The sequence below is a fragment of the Acanthopagrus latus genome, chromosome 19 (assembly GCF_904848185.1).
Source record: "Acanthopagrus latus isolate v.2019 chromosome 19, fAcaLat1.1, whole genome shotgun sequence".
NCBI lineage: Eukaryota > Metazoa > Chordata > Actinopteri > Spariformes > Sparidae > Acanthopagrus > Acanthopagrus latus.
The window spans coordinates 23,817,931-23,835,526 of NC_051057.1; the positions used below are offsets into that span (position 1 = coordinate 23,817,931).

The 17,596-nt window shown below is 45.5% G+C and overlaps 1 protein-coding gene across 1 annotated transcript in view; it reads right to left on the minus strand.

Annotated features, from left to right (window-relative positions):
• LOC119009129 (LYR motif-containing protein 4B) overlaps window positions 1-17,596 on the minus strand; it is a 30,983-nt gene that overhangs the window by 7,223 nt on the left and 6,164 nt on the right. The window contains exons 5-6 of the mRNA XM_037080150.1: window positions 14,899-14,917; window positions 12,991-13,111 (exon numbers count right to left, since the gene is read on the minus strand). Coding sequence (XP_036936045.1) covers window positions 12,991-13,111; window positions 14,899-14,917 — 140 coding nt within the window. The remainder of the gene's footprint in view (window positions 1-12,990; window positions 13,112-14,898; window positions 14,918-17,596) is intronic.

Below are 17,596 nucleotides of genomic sequence, written 5' to 3' on the forward strand. Positions count from 1 at the left end.
AACTAGGAAACTTTAAGTCCACAACGTTTCAATCACCCAACACAGAACGGAGCCGTGAGAAAACTCTGCCTGAGTCAGTTTTTACTCTCCATTACATTCAAATGTCAGACGAGACGAAGAAATGAAACCACTTAACCACACACACACACACACACACACACACACACACGCACGCACGCACGCACACACGCACACACACACACACACGCGTTTCTGTGGCAACCGTCCACACAAAAATAACAGTGCGAGGAGCCAAAGTGAGTGATGTAAAAAGAATGAAGAGTTTGGAGGTGAAACTACAAGAAGAAGACTTCACACCTTCGTCTCCTTCACTTCTCTCTCTCTCGTTTCTTTAGCTCGTTTTCTTTTCGGAGGTTTCTCAGTTCGCTCGCCTGCAGCGACACAGCGAGCAGCAGTCGACTCACTTCAGCTCTCTTTCTTGTCGACCCTTTCATTTCTCCGGGGAGGACCGGCTGAGCTCCTCACACAGCGTTACATTTTAATGCCCGACACCAAACAAGAACAGCTGTGAAGGCAGAGAGGGCTACAAGGAGCGCTCTGATTGGCTGCTCGTCCAAAGACGAGTGAGTTCACTTCCACTGACTCCTGAGACTCAACGTGGACGTTTTAATGAACCGGAGACTCGAATCAGACGAGTCCTGAGTCATTTAGGATTTGATGGATGTGAGTTCAGCGGAGGACTCGGACTCGTCTGCACTGATGTGAGACTTCACTTTGTCTCGACTTACGTCAGACTTGGACTGAGTGAAGTTCTCAGCTCATGTGTGTGTTGACTTGGACTTGTTGGTTTTGATGGGCTGATGTTCCTGACCCGCCTCCACTGATCTCAGACCGACTCAGACGGCTTCAGACTCTGTTCTGTGGACGTCTCGTGTCTTTGGTTTCTGTCTGATCGTATTTACACTGGGCTCATCTTTACTCTGTCCTCCTACATCGCGGCTCGCTGCAGGTTACGGGGATTCAGACTCTTGCTCAAGGACACTTCAGCAGGGTGGGGTAGAGCTGTGAAGGACGATATCTCTGCATCTCACACATCCCGCTGCTTCTTTTCATGCTAATTCAGCCAATTACATGGCTGCGCTGTGATTGTTCCCCTTAACCCCCCTCACCCGCCTCGTTTGTCCCTCCCTGCCTCCCGTAATTCGTCCTCTGGCGTCCTGCTGAGTGTGTGTGTGTCTCAACACCCGCCTGCGCTGTCAGATCCTCTCGTTTTATCTCCTTCAGTCTCTCGTCCTGCGTCCTGCAGCGGCTCGTTGTTCCTGCATGTGTGTGATTAACGGCGAGCGAAGCATCCGAACGTGTCGCTGAAACGTCCTGTGTGTTTTCCAAAGTGCCGCCGTCTCCTCACTCATTATTCATGCACGTTCAAGATCGCCACAGGCCTCGTTCACAACACTACGTCTTCCTCTGCATCGCTTTCTGCTTCTGCCTCGTGGCATTTACAGTGCAGCCGTCCTCCGCTCCCGCCGCTCTTCTTCTTTTATTGCTTTTCATAAAGGTAGCACCAACAGAGCGACACAAACAGGCGCTGACACCAGAGTCAAACTGACGCAACTTAAATCTCCTCAACAGACTCATCTGTGGTTGCAGTCGTGTCGTTCTGACGCCCTTTTCAACCCGACAGCTTCTCAGTTCTTTATTACACTGGCACGGTTGAGTTTTCAGACTATGTAAATGCCAAAGTCGTGTTGGAGAACTTGTGTCGTTATGAAGCCTCGTCTTAGAGTCAACTCGCGTTTTTACTCAAAAGAGAAGTCGTGAGTTTATTTCAAGAGCGGTCACGACGACTCGCAACCCGGATCACAGCAGCGTCGCTGGATCCTGAGCGTGATGTCAGAGGTCGCTGCTGCGAACGACACTGTCAACGAAACGTCCCTGACAAACACCAACAATCAGTCGACACTGAAACTGTGAAAAGTTTACAAAAGAACCTGTTTTTTCTTCACGGTCGACATCAACTCGTCTTTTTTTGAACTCGTCAGTGATCGTCTGACAGCAGAGTTCACGTGATGTTTACTGATGTGGCGTCTCCATGAAGTGAGCTACTTCCTGGGTTTAACAAATTAAACCGTAACAAGATTTCAGTCCTCATGTTCCATCTGTCAGGTTGCAAACCAGATAAACTACCTTCACCTCAACATTGTGTAAATCCTTCCACCTTCATGAGAGCTGAGGGATGATCGTCACACAGCCGTCCTCTTGTTTCTACACCTTCTCTTTCTCCGTCAGCTTCTCATCGTCTTCTCTCTTCATCAGCGTTCAGGATCTTTATCGGCAGCGCTGTCAAGACTCAACGCTGCCAAAACAGCGTATCGTCTGTAACAATCATCTGAGAACAATGCAGGATATTGATCTTTCTCTTCGCCTGGTCCCTGATCTCTTAGCTCACCTTTATGCTTCTTCATGTTTCACAAACAATAATTGTGCTGCAGCAGGAGCTCAGTCGGGACGACTCGGCTCAATGTTAATAAAAACTCTCAGCTCAAGTCGCCGAGGAGCTTTTTGTAGAAACAGAAAAGATCTTAGCCGAGCGCCTCGTCTAGATTCAGTCCAAAATTACCAAATTTAAGGAGCAGTTCACCTGAAAACAAAACAAGTGAAGCAGCTGGAGACTTGATTTAAAACGTCAGATGTGTCTGTGCAGCTCGTCTGCTGCGATCACAGCGTCTTCACCTTTCAGGTGAACTCGTCCTTCAGCACATCTGTCCATTTATTTCAATTCTTATTTAAATACAGAAGTGATTTCCTGAAGGCTGAAGTTTGTGCTTTTTGTCCACGATGCCTTTAAACTTTTAATCTGACGTCTCCATCCTGTCTGCAAACAAGCCGAGACACACACACACACACACACACACACACACACACACACACACACAATACTGCAATAAGAACCTCCCTCTGCTCTCCTGCTGCATGTGTGTGAGCGCCAGACATCTTCAAAAGGACCAATGGGACGTCTTCGTTTACACACCCCTCTTTCTGTTACTGTTAATGCGTGTGTGTGTTAATGTGTGTGTGTGTGTGTGTGTGTGACCTTGGAAATCTCCCTCTCACTGACCCACCAGCCTTAACGAGCTCGTTTGCTTGTCTCTTGTCTTGTTAATTGGCTGCGATGACTCAAAAAGCCTCGCCCACTCTGTCGGCCTCGCGACCAATTAGCTGTCAGAGCTCGAGACCCCGACATCGACCAATCACGGCGCAGTTCAGGAGTAATTAAAGGTGATTAAGCTGTGACGTTACGGCCACGCCCACAGAGGAAAGAACAGAACACACACTGTTCAACACACTGCTGCTAAAAAAAGACTCACATTCATATTTCTCTCTCAAAGACACACACACACACACACACACACACACACACCAACAGTAATGAGGAGTTTCTTTGTAAATCTGCTGTTTCTTAACCCTAATTTCTTCCCTCTGAGCACACACACTAATGAGACAGCGAGGGGAGATGAAACTGTCCTCACACATCACAAAACTCTGACTGTGTGTGTGCTGCAAGGGAGGGAACTCCACACACACACACACACACACACACACACACACACACACACACACACACACACACGGCTGTGATCTCCCGTTTCAGTCCGTCGCACCGACAGACAGCGAGCGGGGGAACGAGGAGCGCCGGAGAGAAGAGGAGGAAACGAGGAGGACGGCTGGTTATAAATTGTCGTTACGCCTCCAGTGTTTCTCCTCTTTCTCCCTCACGTCTTCCTCTGCGCTCGTCACATCCGGAGGGAATCCTGAGGACATGAAATGTCTGTTTGTTCGTCCGTATGAACACAATCTCAACACTTCTGACAGATTCAGACAAAAACCCGATTCATCCATTAATCAGCTCCTGTTTGGTTTCTGCAGCGATTAGGAAACGATGCGTCACGCTACGGAAACACAGACACGTCTTCATCATCGTCCTCATCATCGTCTTCATCGTCGTCTTCATCGTCGTCTTCATCATCGTCTTCATCATCATCTTCATCATCGTCTTCACCGTCGTCTTCATCGTCGCCTTCTCCTGCTCCTACATCTCCTTCTACAGTCTAATTAGAGGTGGAGTGGATGAGTTGATGAGGTGTTTGTGTCCATTAGACGTGTGCATGTGTAATAACTCACAATTATGAATCAGAACCAGTCGTTTGTTCGACTTTATGAATGTGACTGAATGAAAGCTTGTGCAGGTTTCTGTCTGACGGACTTGCAGGCAGAGTTTTGTGCCTCCGGTCTCGAGAGTTTCCCTCTTCATGCGTTTGAGGCTCCAGCTGCCTCCTCAAGCCGTCAACAGACTCAGTTTCTCTCATTAATCGTCTCACTTTCGCAGCACTGCAGAGAAGGAGAGGACGACAGAAACACAGAAAACCACTCGCACGCACACGCGTCAATACGGCCGGGCCGGGGAAAATGAGAGGCAGCGATTCTGAGAGAAGTGAATCGATAAGACTGGTTGGCAATCTGCTGAAGAGTCGAGAGAAACGGGAGGAAACAGAGTACAGAAACAAGGGAGGGAGAAGATAGTGGGATACAGACGGAGTGACTCATAGAGGAGATGAGAGGGAGTCCTTCAGTGAGAGGCGATGAAACCAGTCCACTTCAGAATAATGGAGGCAGGACTGACACTGATCCACAGCTGGTCCTGGACCAGAACCTCCGATCACTGACTGCTGGACGACCAGCTGATGCTGCCTCCATCAAAATGTCATTGATCATAATCTACAGCTGGCAGTCATCAGGAGGTCCTGTGGGTTACGATGGGTTTCTGGTGTCGCTCCTCAGATCGACACCGTTTCCCACAGAGACGTTCAACGATCTGACCCGACATCCCGACATACGACCCGATCAGAACTTCAGTGGTCTTCGTCTCAGCACCGAGCTTCGTTAGTTCAGTTAGTGAAGAAAAATCAGCTCAATGAGAAAAAACACTCTGAGAAACACAGACGCCACCAATCAACAGACTGTCTTGGGTTCGGGTCAACAGAACCGGACCTGAACACACGTGACGTTCGTGCACTGAGCAGCAACAGCTCCTGCACTTCCACCCCTTCTACACCAAAGACTGGTTCAGAGCCAGTTCCTGATCTGGAACCAGTTCAGCTCTGAAAGACTGAAGACTGAAACTAAAAGCTGTCACGTGTCGTTATGAAAGTTCAGAAATGATATTTTCCTGCTTCCTCGTCCTCCTTCACTTAAAGTCAAATCTCTCTCCTGCTTCTCCTCCTCTCGTTTTCAGCTGTTGTCCTCACATCACATTGCCTTCTTCAGTCAATGAATTTCATCATGCAGTGTGTCTGTGTGTGTGTGTGTGTGTGTGTGTGTGTGTGTGTGTGTGTGTGTGTGTGTGTGTGGAGGAGGATAGTTGCATCAGACCCACATTTCCAAGAATAGAAGAAAAACTAACAAACAAAACAAAGTAGCAGAAAATAAGAGCACAAAGGAAACGCTGTTAAATCTTCGTCTCACTGCGGCACTTTACGGACGAACGCTTCGTCTCCAGATCTTCAAAATCAGATTATTCCATCAACAAACCGTCGATCAGCAGCGTAATCTCACCAAAATAAATTCAAACATTTCCTGGAAACCTGCTGAAAGTCAGGAGTCGGACCGACGAGCTGCTGAGTGCAAAGACGTGTTAACACTTTTAATTTATAAGTTTCCTGTGATAAAACAATCAGCAGTCATTTGGGATCTATGCATAATGAAAACGATATGATTCAACACCAACAGCCACCCAGGACTTAATGGCCTGCCAGCAGCAAGGACTCGTGGGAAATATTGTTGAAAGCCAATAAAATGAGTGTTGTAGCTTGTCAGAAGTTTAAAACTAAAACTCCTCCAAGTTTGTTTTTTAAAATATAGTTTTGTGTTTGTGAACTAAAACATGAAATCTTTTGGATTCATCTGAATATCTCAGGTGTGACGTCGACTTCATTAAAGAAAGAAACAAATAAACGTATACGCATGAAAACTAAAACCTTCTTGTTGGATGTGATTTAAACTATCTTCAGTCTCTCAGCCTGCAGGAAGAAGCTGCTCTGCAGTCTGGACGTTCGGCACGAACACAGAGATTATCTTCTGTCAGCCTCGACAGAATCAAGTTCCACGTCCAGGTCAAACAAACGTTGTTTCTAACTGAAGCATCTCGAACTGAATCGATAGTCAAACTACTGCGTGACGCTTCGCAGCTCAACCGCTCAGAGAATCTTCTGTCTTTATCACGAATAAGATTCAGGAAAAAGAGGCACAAGGTTTGTATTTCGTGTGACGTATAGTTGCTCTGTGACTCAGTGACATGATGCATCTTCAGATCTCCAAAGTAAAAAACTCTCCTGCAGTCCATCAGTCTGTACTGACAGACCACAGGCGAGTCCATCCTCAGCAACACAACCACAGCTCTTCAAATGACGTGTTTCTGTGATAATACTCCATGATGAAGTTCACACCAGTAACTCAGAGGATTCATGCATTTGTTGTTCTTTTCTGACCCACCAACAAACTGGATGTTGGATTTGGGAATGTGCTATTTATAAAGCTGAGCAGCTCTGCATGCTGGCAGCTTCTGAGGGAAGTGCAGGACGACGGTTTGAAATTTTCGAGGGCTTCAAAAAGTCAGAAATCAATACTCACACTTCAGTACCGGCTGGTGATGATGGAGGGCGAAAAAAGAGACCAAAGAGAGGAGAGAAGGAAAAGATCTGATGTTACAGAGTCCAGTTCTCACTTCTTCTCTGGCTGTTCAGTAAAGATCTGCTCAGTGTTTGATTACTGACTTGTTCCTGGCCTGTTCTGAGAGATAAGGGGTCAGTTTACCAGTGAAAAGACAAAACTAGTCGCAGATTTGCTGACTATAAATATTCAAAAGGCACAAAGCTGTTAGCAGGCCTTTTCCTGTTAATGCAATTTAAATAAAATATGTCTAACCCTGTATTTGGTGACAGCAGATGGAGGCAACACAGTTTTATATTCTAATACTGTGTCTGAGTCTGGATCCCGGCCACATCAGAAAAATACAGTACTAAATGTTTAAGTACAAGTCAACAAAACCTAACTGACCCAAAACTGCATCTACCTGCAGAGGAGTGTGACGGTAAAGTGAGCATCAGTACTGACGGGTGGTACCGGGTCGCACCAGGTCCAATCTTTGATTCTTGGTCCATTACAATTAACACAACTCAAAAAAACCTTTATCCTTCCTCATAAAGTACCTCAACATACATTTCTATGCAGATGATACAGTTTTGTTGGTGTGTCGGTTGATTGATTGATTGATTGATCGATGGTTTTATTGGTCGGTTGATTGGTTTGTTTGTTTTTAACCATGTGGACAACAAACATTAAGACTGTTTGCAAGAATTTAAAGAGTAAATAATGGAAGATTTAATCAATAACTTTTGGTCTTTGCAGTCATTCAGCTAGAATGTAGAAAGCGACTGTTGTCTGTGTGATATAAAAGGTTTAAAGATGGTTTCCACAGATCAGATTGATTAGAATGACACAGAGTTTCAGCCTCAGTGTCAAGAATTAATGAACATTATAAAGTCTGTGACAGACAGTTTTACTGCAGAACTCTTGTATTAATAAAGATAAATACCTCTGATGTAGCTGATATATGATAACATCTGCTGTGCTGTGGTTCTGATACGAGTGGTACCAGAGTCAGTCGGAGCGATCCTGCCTCCATCAGGATCATATTATATGAGGCAGAGAAAGAGCTGCAGGCGAGGGAGTAAAAACATGTCGGCTTTCATCCACCTGAGCAGCTCCTTTCTCTTTTTAATAGAGTTTGTTTAGCAGCATGGAGTCGAATGCAGGATGTGTGCGAGGGTCTAAAGCTCGCTACAGCTCCCAGCACCCGTGGGGCGTTCAGGTGTAAAAGCAGCAATAAAGGCGTGGGATTTCTGAGCGATGGAGGGAGGAAGGCTGGGGATTTTCACAGATCGAAAGATGGAGGAAGAGCAGAAGAGGAGAGGGGAGTGAGGGGAAGGTGAGGAGGAGGTGAGGTGACGCAGGATTTCACACAGGGTGCTGCCCTACTTTCACTTCAGCTCCTCTCTCTGGTTCAGGCTTTCCCAAAAACAATCTCTGCTTTTCCCAAAACTGAGCTGCAACTGCGTCAGAAAGGAAAACTGGGATTTAACAGTCGATGTCCTGCATCAGTTATCATGTCACAGGTATGAAATATGAAATATATATGAAAGATGAGCTGCATCAGGAACATTTTAAATGGATCAAGAGTTAATAGCTTGCAGCAAACAAATTAGGATAACGTTTAATTTAATATTTAATCAAAGACAAACGTGAAGGTCAGACAGGCAGATCTGTCCAGAGGAGAACTGTGAGCTGAACAGGAGGCAGCTTCACATTTATTTATGTTGCAACTTTACATTTTGTTTCAGTGACGTCGTGCTTGAGGCACAAAACACTCGAGGTTACAGTCAGCAGAGGTCACACTGTTTACACTGATTTCACCATTTACACTCCATTTATGAAAGAAGAAACATGTTATTGATCTAAACATGTCACATGTCACAAAGACACTAAACAGGAACAATATAGGCGACTTCTTTGTGTCTCTGACTCATTCTGCAGTATTTGGACCTTCTTGTTCATTCAGCAAATGTTCTACATGAACTTCTTTCTGTCTTTGAGTAGAAACATGGAGTCTGTTTGTCTCAGAGATGTTTATAGAGCAGAAGTGAGGTCTGATCACACAGGGTCACTCTGGATGTTAACGTCAGGTGTGAACATACCTGCAGTTTATGTTTACAGATGGAAGACAAAGATTAATACCAGGATTAAAATAAATCCATTAATCTCGACCTGCAATATCAGACTTTAAAAACACCTGCAGGCGGTTTCATACAGTTTACTTTTATTTTGAACTTTTATCAGAACCAGCAGCTGAAGAGGACGTGATGCATCCTACAGGTGATTCAGATAATGAGGTTCATATTTATAAATGAACAAATATCAGCTGTTTACCACAGAGCTTGTTTTTACTTTATCTGTCAGAGTCAGCGTTCGTTGTCGCTCCCTGCGTGTTTCTAAAGTACGTCTCTGATTATTAACTGACAGAGCTCGTGCAGGATGAAGACGTGCAGATTAAATCTCCTCATCTGAACGTCTGCAGAGACGCTGCAGCACTCAGGGATCCTTTTAACTGCAGAACACAAGAAGCTCCTTTAAATAAACTCCAAACATGCGCTCAGCGTCAGGATGTTCAGCGTCTCTGCTGACTGGAGGATTTACATCTTTCACGTGTTTGCTGGTTTAATTAAGCTTTTCTAGTTTATATAATTCAGCAGAGGTGTTGAGGCTCAGGCACATCAGGTCCACTGCAGTGTTAATACGAGCACATGTTTAATATTGCAGTTAATATTTACATCATTGTTTCAGTCGACAGGACAAACTAACCTACAGGTGAACGCAGGCTCACCTGGCTCTCTGACCCGGCAGGTGAATCCCTCCGTCCTATAGTTTCATCTTAAATCCTCGGCGTGTTCGCTGAACTGAGATTGCGTCCGGCCCCCTGAGAGCCGTGATGGGGGCCAGTTTCCCCCCCGACCTGGCAGGTATAACTCACTGCCCGCTGTGGCATTTCATCTCAATTGAGCCAAAATGGCCGAAGGCTGTGTGACATTGTGGTGACATTAAGCAGCAGTAATCTGTGAGGAATGGCTCTTCAGAGGCCACTGCCACACCAACATGAGCACACACACACACACACACACACACACACACACACACACACACACACACACACACACTTCATCTTCACTTTATCATTGTGTGTGTGTGTGTGTGTGTGTGTGTGTACATCCAGGTGCAGTGGGACACACACTGTACACAGACTGAGAGAGGTGTTGCATCAATCCATCACACAACCAGTCCTCCTCTTCCTCACCTCTTCTTCTTCTTCACTGACATTTTTTAACTTTTTCTTCTTCTGATTCTTTTTGTGTCTTTACCTTCTAAACTCTCTCACACAGACACTCATTAAAAACAGAACACACTGGTTTAGTTTCTACTCTGCAAACAGAAGCGTCTCTGCAGCTGCGATCCATCATCTTCACACACACACACAAACACACACACACACACACACACACTGCTGAGTTCATGTACGTTACGATACAGATACAGAAAGTGTCTCAGGAAGAGCACACAGTTTGTACAACTACTGCAAATGTAAGATTACCTGCGAGTCAGAGCCGGGGCTCATCTCAGACTGGAATCTTGGTTTGTACAGCAGATGTTACAGAGGGTGTCGTGGTGCGTTCAAGTGCACCACATAAAAAATACTGTCAGAACATAGAAGTCTAATAGCAGGGACGACAGTGCTGAATGCTTTTAAAATTGAAAGATTCAATCATGACATTAAAGTCCAAAGTCAAACTCAGTTCTGGATTTGGAGAATCATCTGATATCTTATGATTACTATCAGACAATTATACATTACTACGGCGCATTTGTTCTGCATTATCACGTCCAAAGGTGTCACACAGATGCACATCAGTCAACGAATACTGACGTGTGTGTTAAAGGCCAATATCAGGCCAGTTACTGGACAAACACAGACGAGTTGTCGGCGTATCGAAATATCAACAAATATCAATAAATGCAAACATACGAGAACAAATTTCAAAAGAAGAGAAGATTTAATACGACAGTCTGAGTCTCCAGAGCATCTCTGTTCGACTGTTTAAAGTTTTTAAATGGTTTAATATTATTTATTTCTCTTCATGATGTTTCATTTACAGCTCACCAGCTGGTCCTCGCCCTCCTCCCCCTCTCACATAACTCACCGTGTGGATCTGCACACACGGGAGGAAACCTGAAGCCAGAGAGCGCCGAACACAAGCAGTGTGCAGCTTTACATACGTGTGTGTGTGTGTGTGTGTGTGTGTGTGTGTGTGTGTGTGTGTGTGTGTGTGTGTGTGTGTGTGAGATATGGATTTTTCACAAAGCCTCGCATGCAGGTGCATATTTCTCCTCTGATACAGTTAATCCATGAGTCAGTGTGGGCGAGAGGCAGAGATGGAAACACACACACACACACACACACACACACACACACACACACACACACACACACACACACACACACACACACACACACACACACACACACACACACACACACAGTTCTGTTGAAGTCTAATGGGACACACATAAAACGCCCTGCTGATGCCTTCATGTGTTGACGTGTGATCTTGGCTGCTTGCATAAGTCAATAACAACAACAACAAAAATTATTCTGATCGTTACAGAAAAGAAGAGGCGGACACGATGAAACCAGAAGAAGATGCGACTCTGTGCCCAGTTTAACTGACACACTGAAGCTTGAGGATCGAACAAAACAAAGCCAGCGACTTGTGAGAGCAGCCTCAACACATGACTGAAGCTTTCAGCACCTACATCTCGTTTACATTTGTTCTCATCAGGCATGAATACAGATATGAACATGAGAGTTCATGTTCACGGTCTGCTGCTCCGTGCACTTCAGACTGAAGTAACACTGAAAATATAAGAAAGCAAACCGTACGACTCTGGTATTTTCTTTGTCAGACGACCGTTTGCTCTCTCCAGCCTAGAATCTGTATCAGTATTCCCCAAGACAGCCTGAGAGGCTGGAGTGTTTCCTGGGGAAACTACAAGTCACAGTTACAAAAACCTCTGTTGTCACTTTTAAAACCATCTTCAGACACTCAGACGGTGGTGCTGCCGGACTCACACTCCTCCTCCATACATCCAGCCCAGCCGGAGTCCCTCACTGCTTCAGCCACGTTTCTCAGCATCGACATCAGAAGCAAACTCGAGACAGACGACACTGTCTGAAGTCCAGCTAACCACGCTAGCTTCAGATGCTAGCTTCAGATGCTAGCTTCAGATGCTGGCGTCAGATGCTAGCTTCAGATGCTGGCGTCAGATGCTAGCTTCAGATGCTGGCGTCAGATGCTAGCTTCAGATGCTAGCTTCAGATGCTGGCGTCAGATGCTAGCTTCAGATGCTGGCGTCAGATGCTAGCTTCAGATGCTAGCGTCAGATGCTAGCTTCAGATGCTGGCGTCAGATGCTAGCGTCAGATGCTAGCGTCAGATGCTAGCGTCAGATGCTGGCGTCAGATGCTAGCTTCAGATGCTAGCTTCAGATGCTGGCGTCAGATGCTAGCGTCAGATGCTAGCGTCAGATGCTGGCGTCAGATGAAACATCTAAATAACTGCTGGATGATTGTCATGAAACCTGAAGTCCATCCCATAATAACCTTGGTGTTGCAGCACCTGCAGGACTGAAGATGTTCAGTCTCACTTTGTTCTCACTGCTGATTTACAAACTATAATTCACTTTAATCACTTTCTCTTCTCTTATTTCATCTTCGTTTCTGTTTTTTGATCTACTCATCGTCTCCGCGTCCGAAGAGCCCAAATATATTCATCTGTTCTTTGAGAAACGTGCCGTCTAAATATGATAATTCCTCCATCTGTGATGTGACGCTCTCTCCTGCCTGCACACGTCCGTATGGAAATCTGATCATTAAAGTTTCAACTTTAGCAAACTCAAATAAAATGCTCAGAGGTGACTGTCAGTCAGACGGCTTGTTTGTTAGAATAGAAATGTAAACGCAGTAAGTAGTGTGTGTGTGTGTGTGTGTGTGTGTGTGTGTGTGTGTGTGTGTGTGTGTGTGTGTGTGTGTGTGGATGGTAACAGAGAGGCAGACAGAGGGACTGACAATCCCCTGTTGGGAATGACCCGGAGACTGCTGATGCATTATGGGAACAAAGTGACCAGCAGTGAGGTGATTAGCCCAGAGTTGCCACGGTAATGAGGGAGTGTGTGTTGTGATGGTGTGTGTGTGTGTGTGTGCATACGACAGGTGGTCAGTCAGTAAACAGGTGTTCATCTGCATACTAGTCAACCTGGTTAACCTGAGGAGAGTGTGTGTGTGTGTGTGTGTGTGTGTGTGTCTCACCTGTCTCTGTATCAGTGCCAGTGTTTGTTGTCCCTCCGCCATCAGTCTTGCCACCGTTTTTGGATCGTCTACTGTCCTGTTGGCCCTGAAGGCATCACGCACCCGCCGCAGTGCATAGGTCCTGCAATAAACACACACACACACACACACACACACACACACACTTCAGTTTCCTTCACAAACATTACCGTGCGATAAAGAAAAAGGAGACAGAAGACAATAAAAAATATCAAATATGTGCAGACGAGAGGCTGAACTCTCTGACGGGTTTATGAACGCAAACAGCCGAACAAACGAACACACAGAACTCTGACATCATCAGAGGCGGGAAGGAAAAAAAAACAAACAAAAAAAAACAAACCAGACAGAAAAAGAGACAAATTAGTGCAGATGAGATAAAAATAAAACCTCAGAGCAGCAACATGAAACAAACTGAGAGCTGAGGTGGAGCCGCCGTCAGCCCGACGACTCTCTGATGGATTTAAATGAACTATACGCAACTTCTGGGTCCTAAACATAGAACATAAAAACGAGAGTACTTTAATGACGTGTGTGTGTGTGTGTGTGTGTGTGTGTGTGTGTGTGTGTGTGTGTGTGTGTGTGATGTTCTTTGATATTCTTGTTCAAAGACTGAATTACTTTGCCTTCCCTCTGAAACTTCATCATGTCTTCATGATATTCTCATCAGGACCGACTCTAGTTTGTATCCACAATAATCAGAAATAACGCTGAAATCGCATTTTTCATGATCAAGACGACACTTTATGTTGTTCCACGCAGGATTATGCTGCGTTCAGGCGCTCCTCGTTGGTCCTAGTCGCAGTACCGCCTGTTCATGTGCGTCATGTCAGACTGTGGGAGCAACATGGACGCCACAGAGGAGTCGTTTAGCATTTTATTGCTCAGAGTGTTTAAACAACATGTTGTCAGCTGTTTCCATCACACGACTTCAGGAACAGTAAACTTCTGGTTGATGGTAAGAAACTATCGTCAGCTGTGAACTTGAATGTTTTTCTGATATTCTGACACACATGAACATCAGTTAACGCTCGCAGGACAGCTGGATGGAAGCAGGACGAACAAACTTTTACAGGCTCTACTACCATGCTGTGGCTCAGGAGTAGAAACAGTCTTTTTGGAAGGTTGCAGGTTCAATTCCCCTGGTCTGCATGTCCAAGTGTCTCTGGGCAAGACACTGAACCCCAAACTGCTCCTGATGTGCTGGTCGGCACCATCAGTGTGGCGGTGTTTGATATCACAGATCTGTAATTTGACCAGTTTTGTGTTAAATCAAAGTGTGGGAGTCTTTGTTGAGTCTGAGCTGCTGGTTTCACTGCCAGTAAATAAACAAAGTGCTTTTTTCAGCACTTTCCCAACACATGACATCATCTCTGACTTATTTTGAGGAAACTTTTAATGAAACATGTCTTCAACCTTGAGATGTGTTGAACATGAACAGATCTCTGTAAAGTGCAGAGCAGATTATGTTCTGACACCAGCAGCTGCTGCTGTACCATTCAAACGTGGGTGTTAGAAATCTGCCCGGTTGGACCTCAGTCACCTCTGATGCAGACGGCGCCGGACGAACTCTCTATTTTCAGCTTTTGTTTCAGCTGGAGGCCACGATGGCCAGAGTCCAGAGTGATAAATCACCAGGAAGCAAATCAAAACAGACAAATTGGAAACACTGAAGTATTTTCTGACAGGAGCTGCTGAAGAGAAAATGATTATTGGTTTAATTTTCTGCTCTTTTTCTGGATAAGACTCGGCCTCATTACAGCTGGCAGCTCCTCTGATGTGGGGAAACTACAACATCGACCTTGGGAAGTTACAGCGCTGCCTGGCGAAGTCATTCATCTTCCCCGCCTGCCTTTGTGTCGCAAGCTCATTTAGGATTTAAGACAGAACCAATAAAAGTGTGATGGATCTGATTTACATGCCGTGGTTAAATACAGCGAGCGTCACAAGGACATGACGGAGGAGTGACGAGGAAACGGCCCTCTGAAGGTGAGGCGGAGGGAGCGACGGTGGATGGATGGAGGAAACAGAAAAGAGGCCGGACGGAGGAACTAACGAGGGTTTGGAAGGTGGAAGGAGAGACGAGGTTTCTCCCAGTCGAGCCCAAAGTGAACTCGAAGCCGTCGATGAACCGTGTGGAGGACAGACGCAGTTTCTGACCCTGCAGCTGGGAAACACAACAGGTCCATCATATAGTTCAACGTTCAACTTTAATACAAATATCAGTGACACTAACACGTGTTTTTCATGAGGAAATATTCAGACGCCTGGTAAAGAAAAGTCGACTGAAGTCAAAGGATGAAAGGAAATTAGATCCTAATGAGGACTGATGGGAGGAAGGAAAAGGAAAATGAAAAGTCAAGGATGGAAGGAAGTAAAGACGAGGTGCAGAAAAGGATGAAGTGATGAAGTGAAACGTAAAAACCAGGCGGTGTAAACAAAGATGGAGGAAAGCTTTAATGAAAGAACTCAAGGAAAGGACGAGTGAGTCGCAGAGCATCTTTACAACGAAAGAGGAAATGAGGACGAAGGAGACGTAAGCAGCTGACAGTTTGTCATTCGGACGTCCGTCTCTTCAGACGAGGCCTCCAGGCTCCTCCGTCAGGCTGATTCATAGGAAGACCTCCGCTAATGAAGCATAATGAGCGCCGCCGCTAACGAGCACAACAAAAGACGGAGAACAACAAAGAGATCAGAAAGTGCTGGACGTGATCAACAGGGAGGAAAGAGACACAGGAAGTGACGCGTGACGACGGACTGACAGCACACAGAAGATTCACAAAGTCAAACTCCATTTTTAATGTGTGTCTGTCACGTTTTCTGACCACACCAGGAGACACAGAACACAACTGTAAGGATACAGGAAACAGGACAGGATGTCTCAGGAGACAGTCGGCGTCGGTTTAAAGCATTTTAACCTTCATATTTCCTCGCCGGCTCAGCTCAGCTCGAGTCGATGCAGTAAAACTGGTGAAGAAATGGAAAAAGTCGAGGATGAAGAGCTGCCGTCTGTGTCCATTAGGAACCAAAAGTCAACGCTGAGCTCTTCCAATGTCCTGACGTGGTTTATTGACATCATGAACATGGTGCACAGCGCTGTATGCTGCGATGGTGATGTCATTGTGCGACCTGTCCAGTCATGCAGGTGTGAGGACGTGACTCACTCTGCTGTGAAACGTTTAGTCTGGCTGGTTTGGCTGACGTGAGGTGGCCTTGAACGCAGCTCCTGACAACTGGACTGACTTTCCTCTGGTTGTTTTCAAAAGTCCTGGTAACTTCTTCCTGCAAAATAAGTTCTTAATAAGTTCCTTCAGATCTTTTCACGTCACATCTTCATATTCTTCACCAGATGAAGGAGAGCGGCATCAGAAAGAGCATCTCAAAGTGTTGTATCGATGAAAATCAGATCCTTCATCATGTGAAGGATCTCGTCTTTTTAGAGTCTGACGTGAGACTCAAAGTGAGGACATCTCCACCTCTCTAACTTTGGTTCTGAGGGATCTTTGACTCCCACAAGCCCTCAAACTTCATGGAAACGGAAAAGTGAAATTCCTTTAATGTCACCGATCACACACCTGCACCTGCTCTGCTACGACAGGTGAAGACGTCGGCGGGTCTTCCTATCGATTATCGTCTGCAGCAGATAATGTCGGGAATGTTTACTGTACGCTGAGCTGCTGCGTTTGAATTGTTATCTTTTAAAATGTGTGAATGATTTATCTCCGTGTGTCTCGTCACTTAAACTTCAGAGGGAATTCTCTCGTGTGATCTCTGGAAGATGAGAAGGAGGAGGAGGAGGAGGATATTTCCACCATCGCTTTAGTCGTATTGTGATAAGTTGACAGCTTTCACACACACACACACTGAGATGACGACACTGTGTGACTGAATCCACCAGGGAGAGTTATTTTTAATGAAGACAAAGAAAGACATAAGGAGGACAGAGGAGAGAGAGACAGATGGAGAGACGTCGGTGACGGAGAGAGAGACGAGGTGAGAGACAGTTTGACTCAGCTTCACATGAAACACTGAATCAGTCTGTGACTCTGTGGTTTCTATTGTTGTTCCTACGCTGAGAGATGACCTACTTCTGACAGTCTGCTTCTTCCTCTTCCATCCACCCGTCCTCCATCTTTCCCCCTCCGTCTGTCTCCAACACACCTGACAGGCTGAAGCTCAGCACAGCTTTTTAAAAAACGTGTTTGTGAGGCAGAGAGCTGTGATACAGTGAACACAGAGGAGGGAAAGCATCCGTTTGCTTTTTCAAATCAATCCTCATTAAGACGATATGATATCAAGTTATCAGAACCAAAGATCAGTTTTTTATTAAACTTCATGTCTGTTTGCTGTGGTATGAACCAACAGTCACTGTCGTCTGCAGATGTGTAACTTGATTCAACAGAAAGTTAAAGACTTGACACTCGGTTCGAGGCAGGTTGACTTGTCTGTGTTTATTTTATGTTTTCCAGTTTGTCTTTCAACCTTTAAGAGTTGACGGGGGGAACGAATATCTTGGATTGAGATGAAATTAAGAAGAGCTGTATTAAAGTCGACTCGTGTTCATTTATTTCTGGGGTTTTTTATCCAT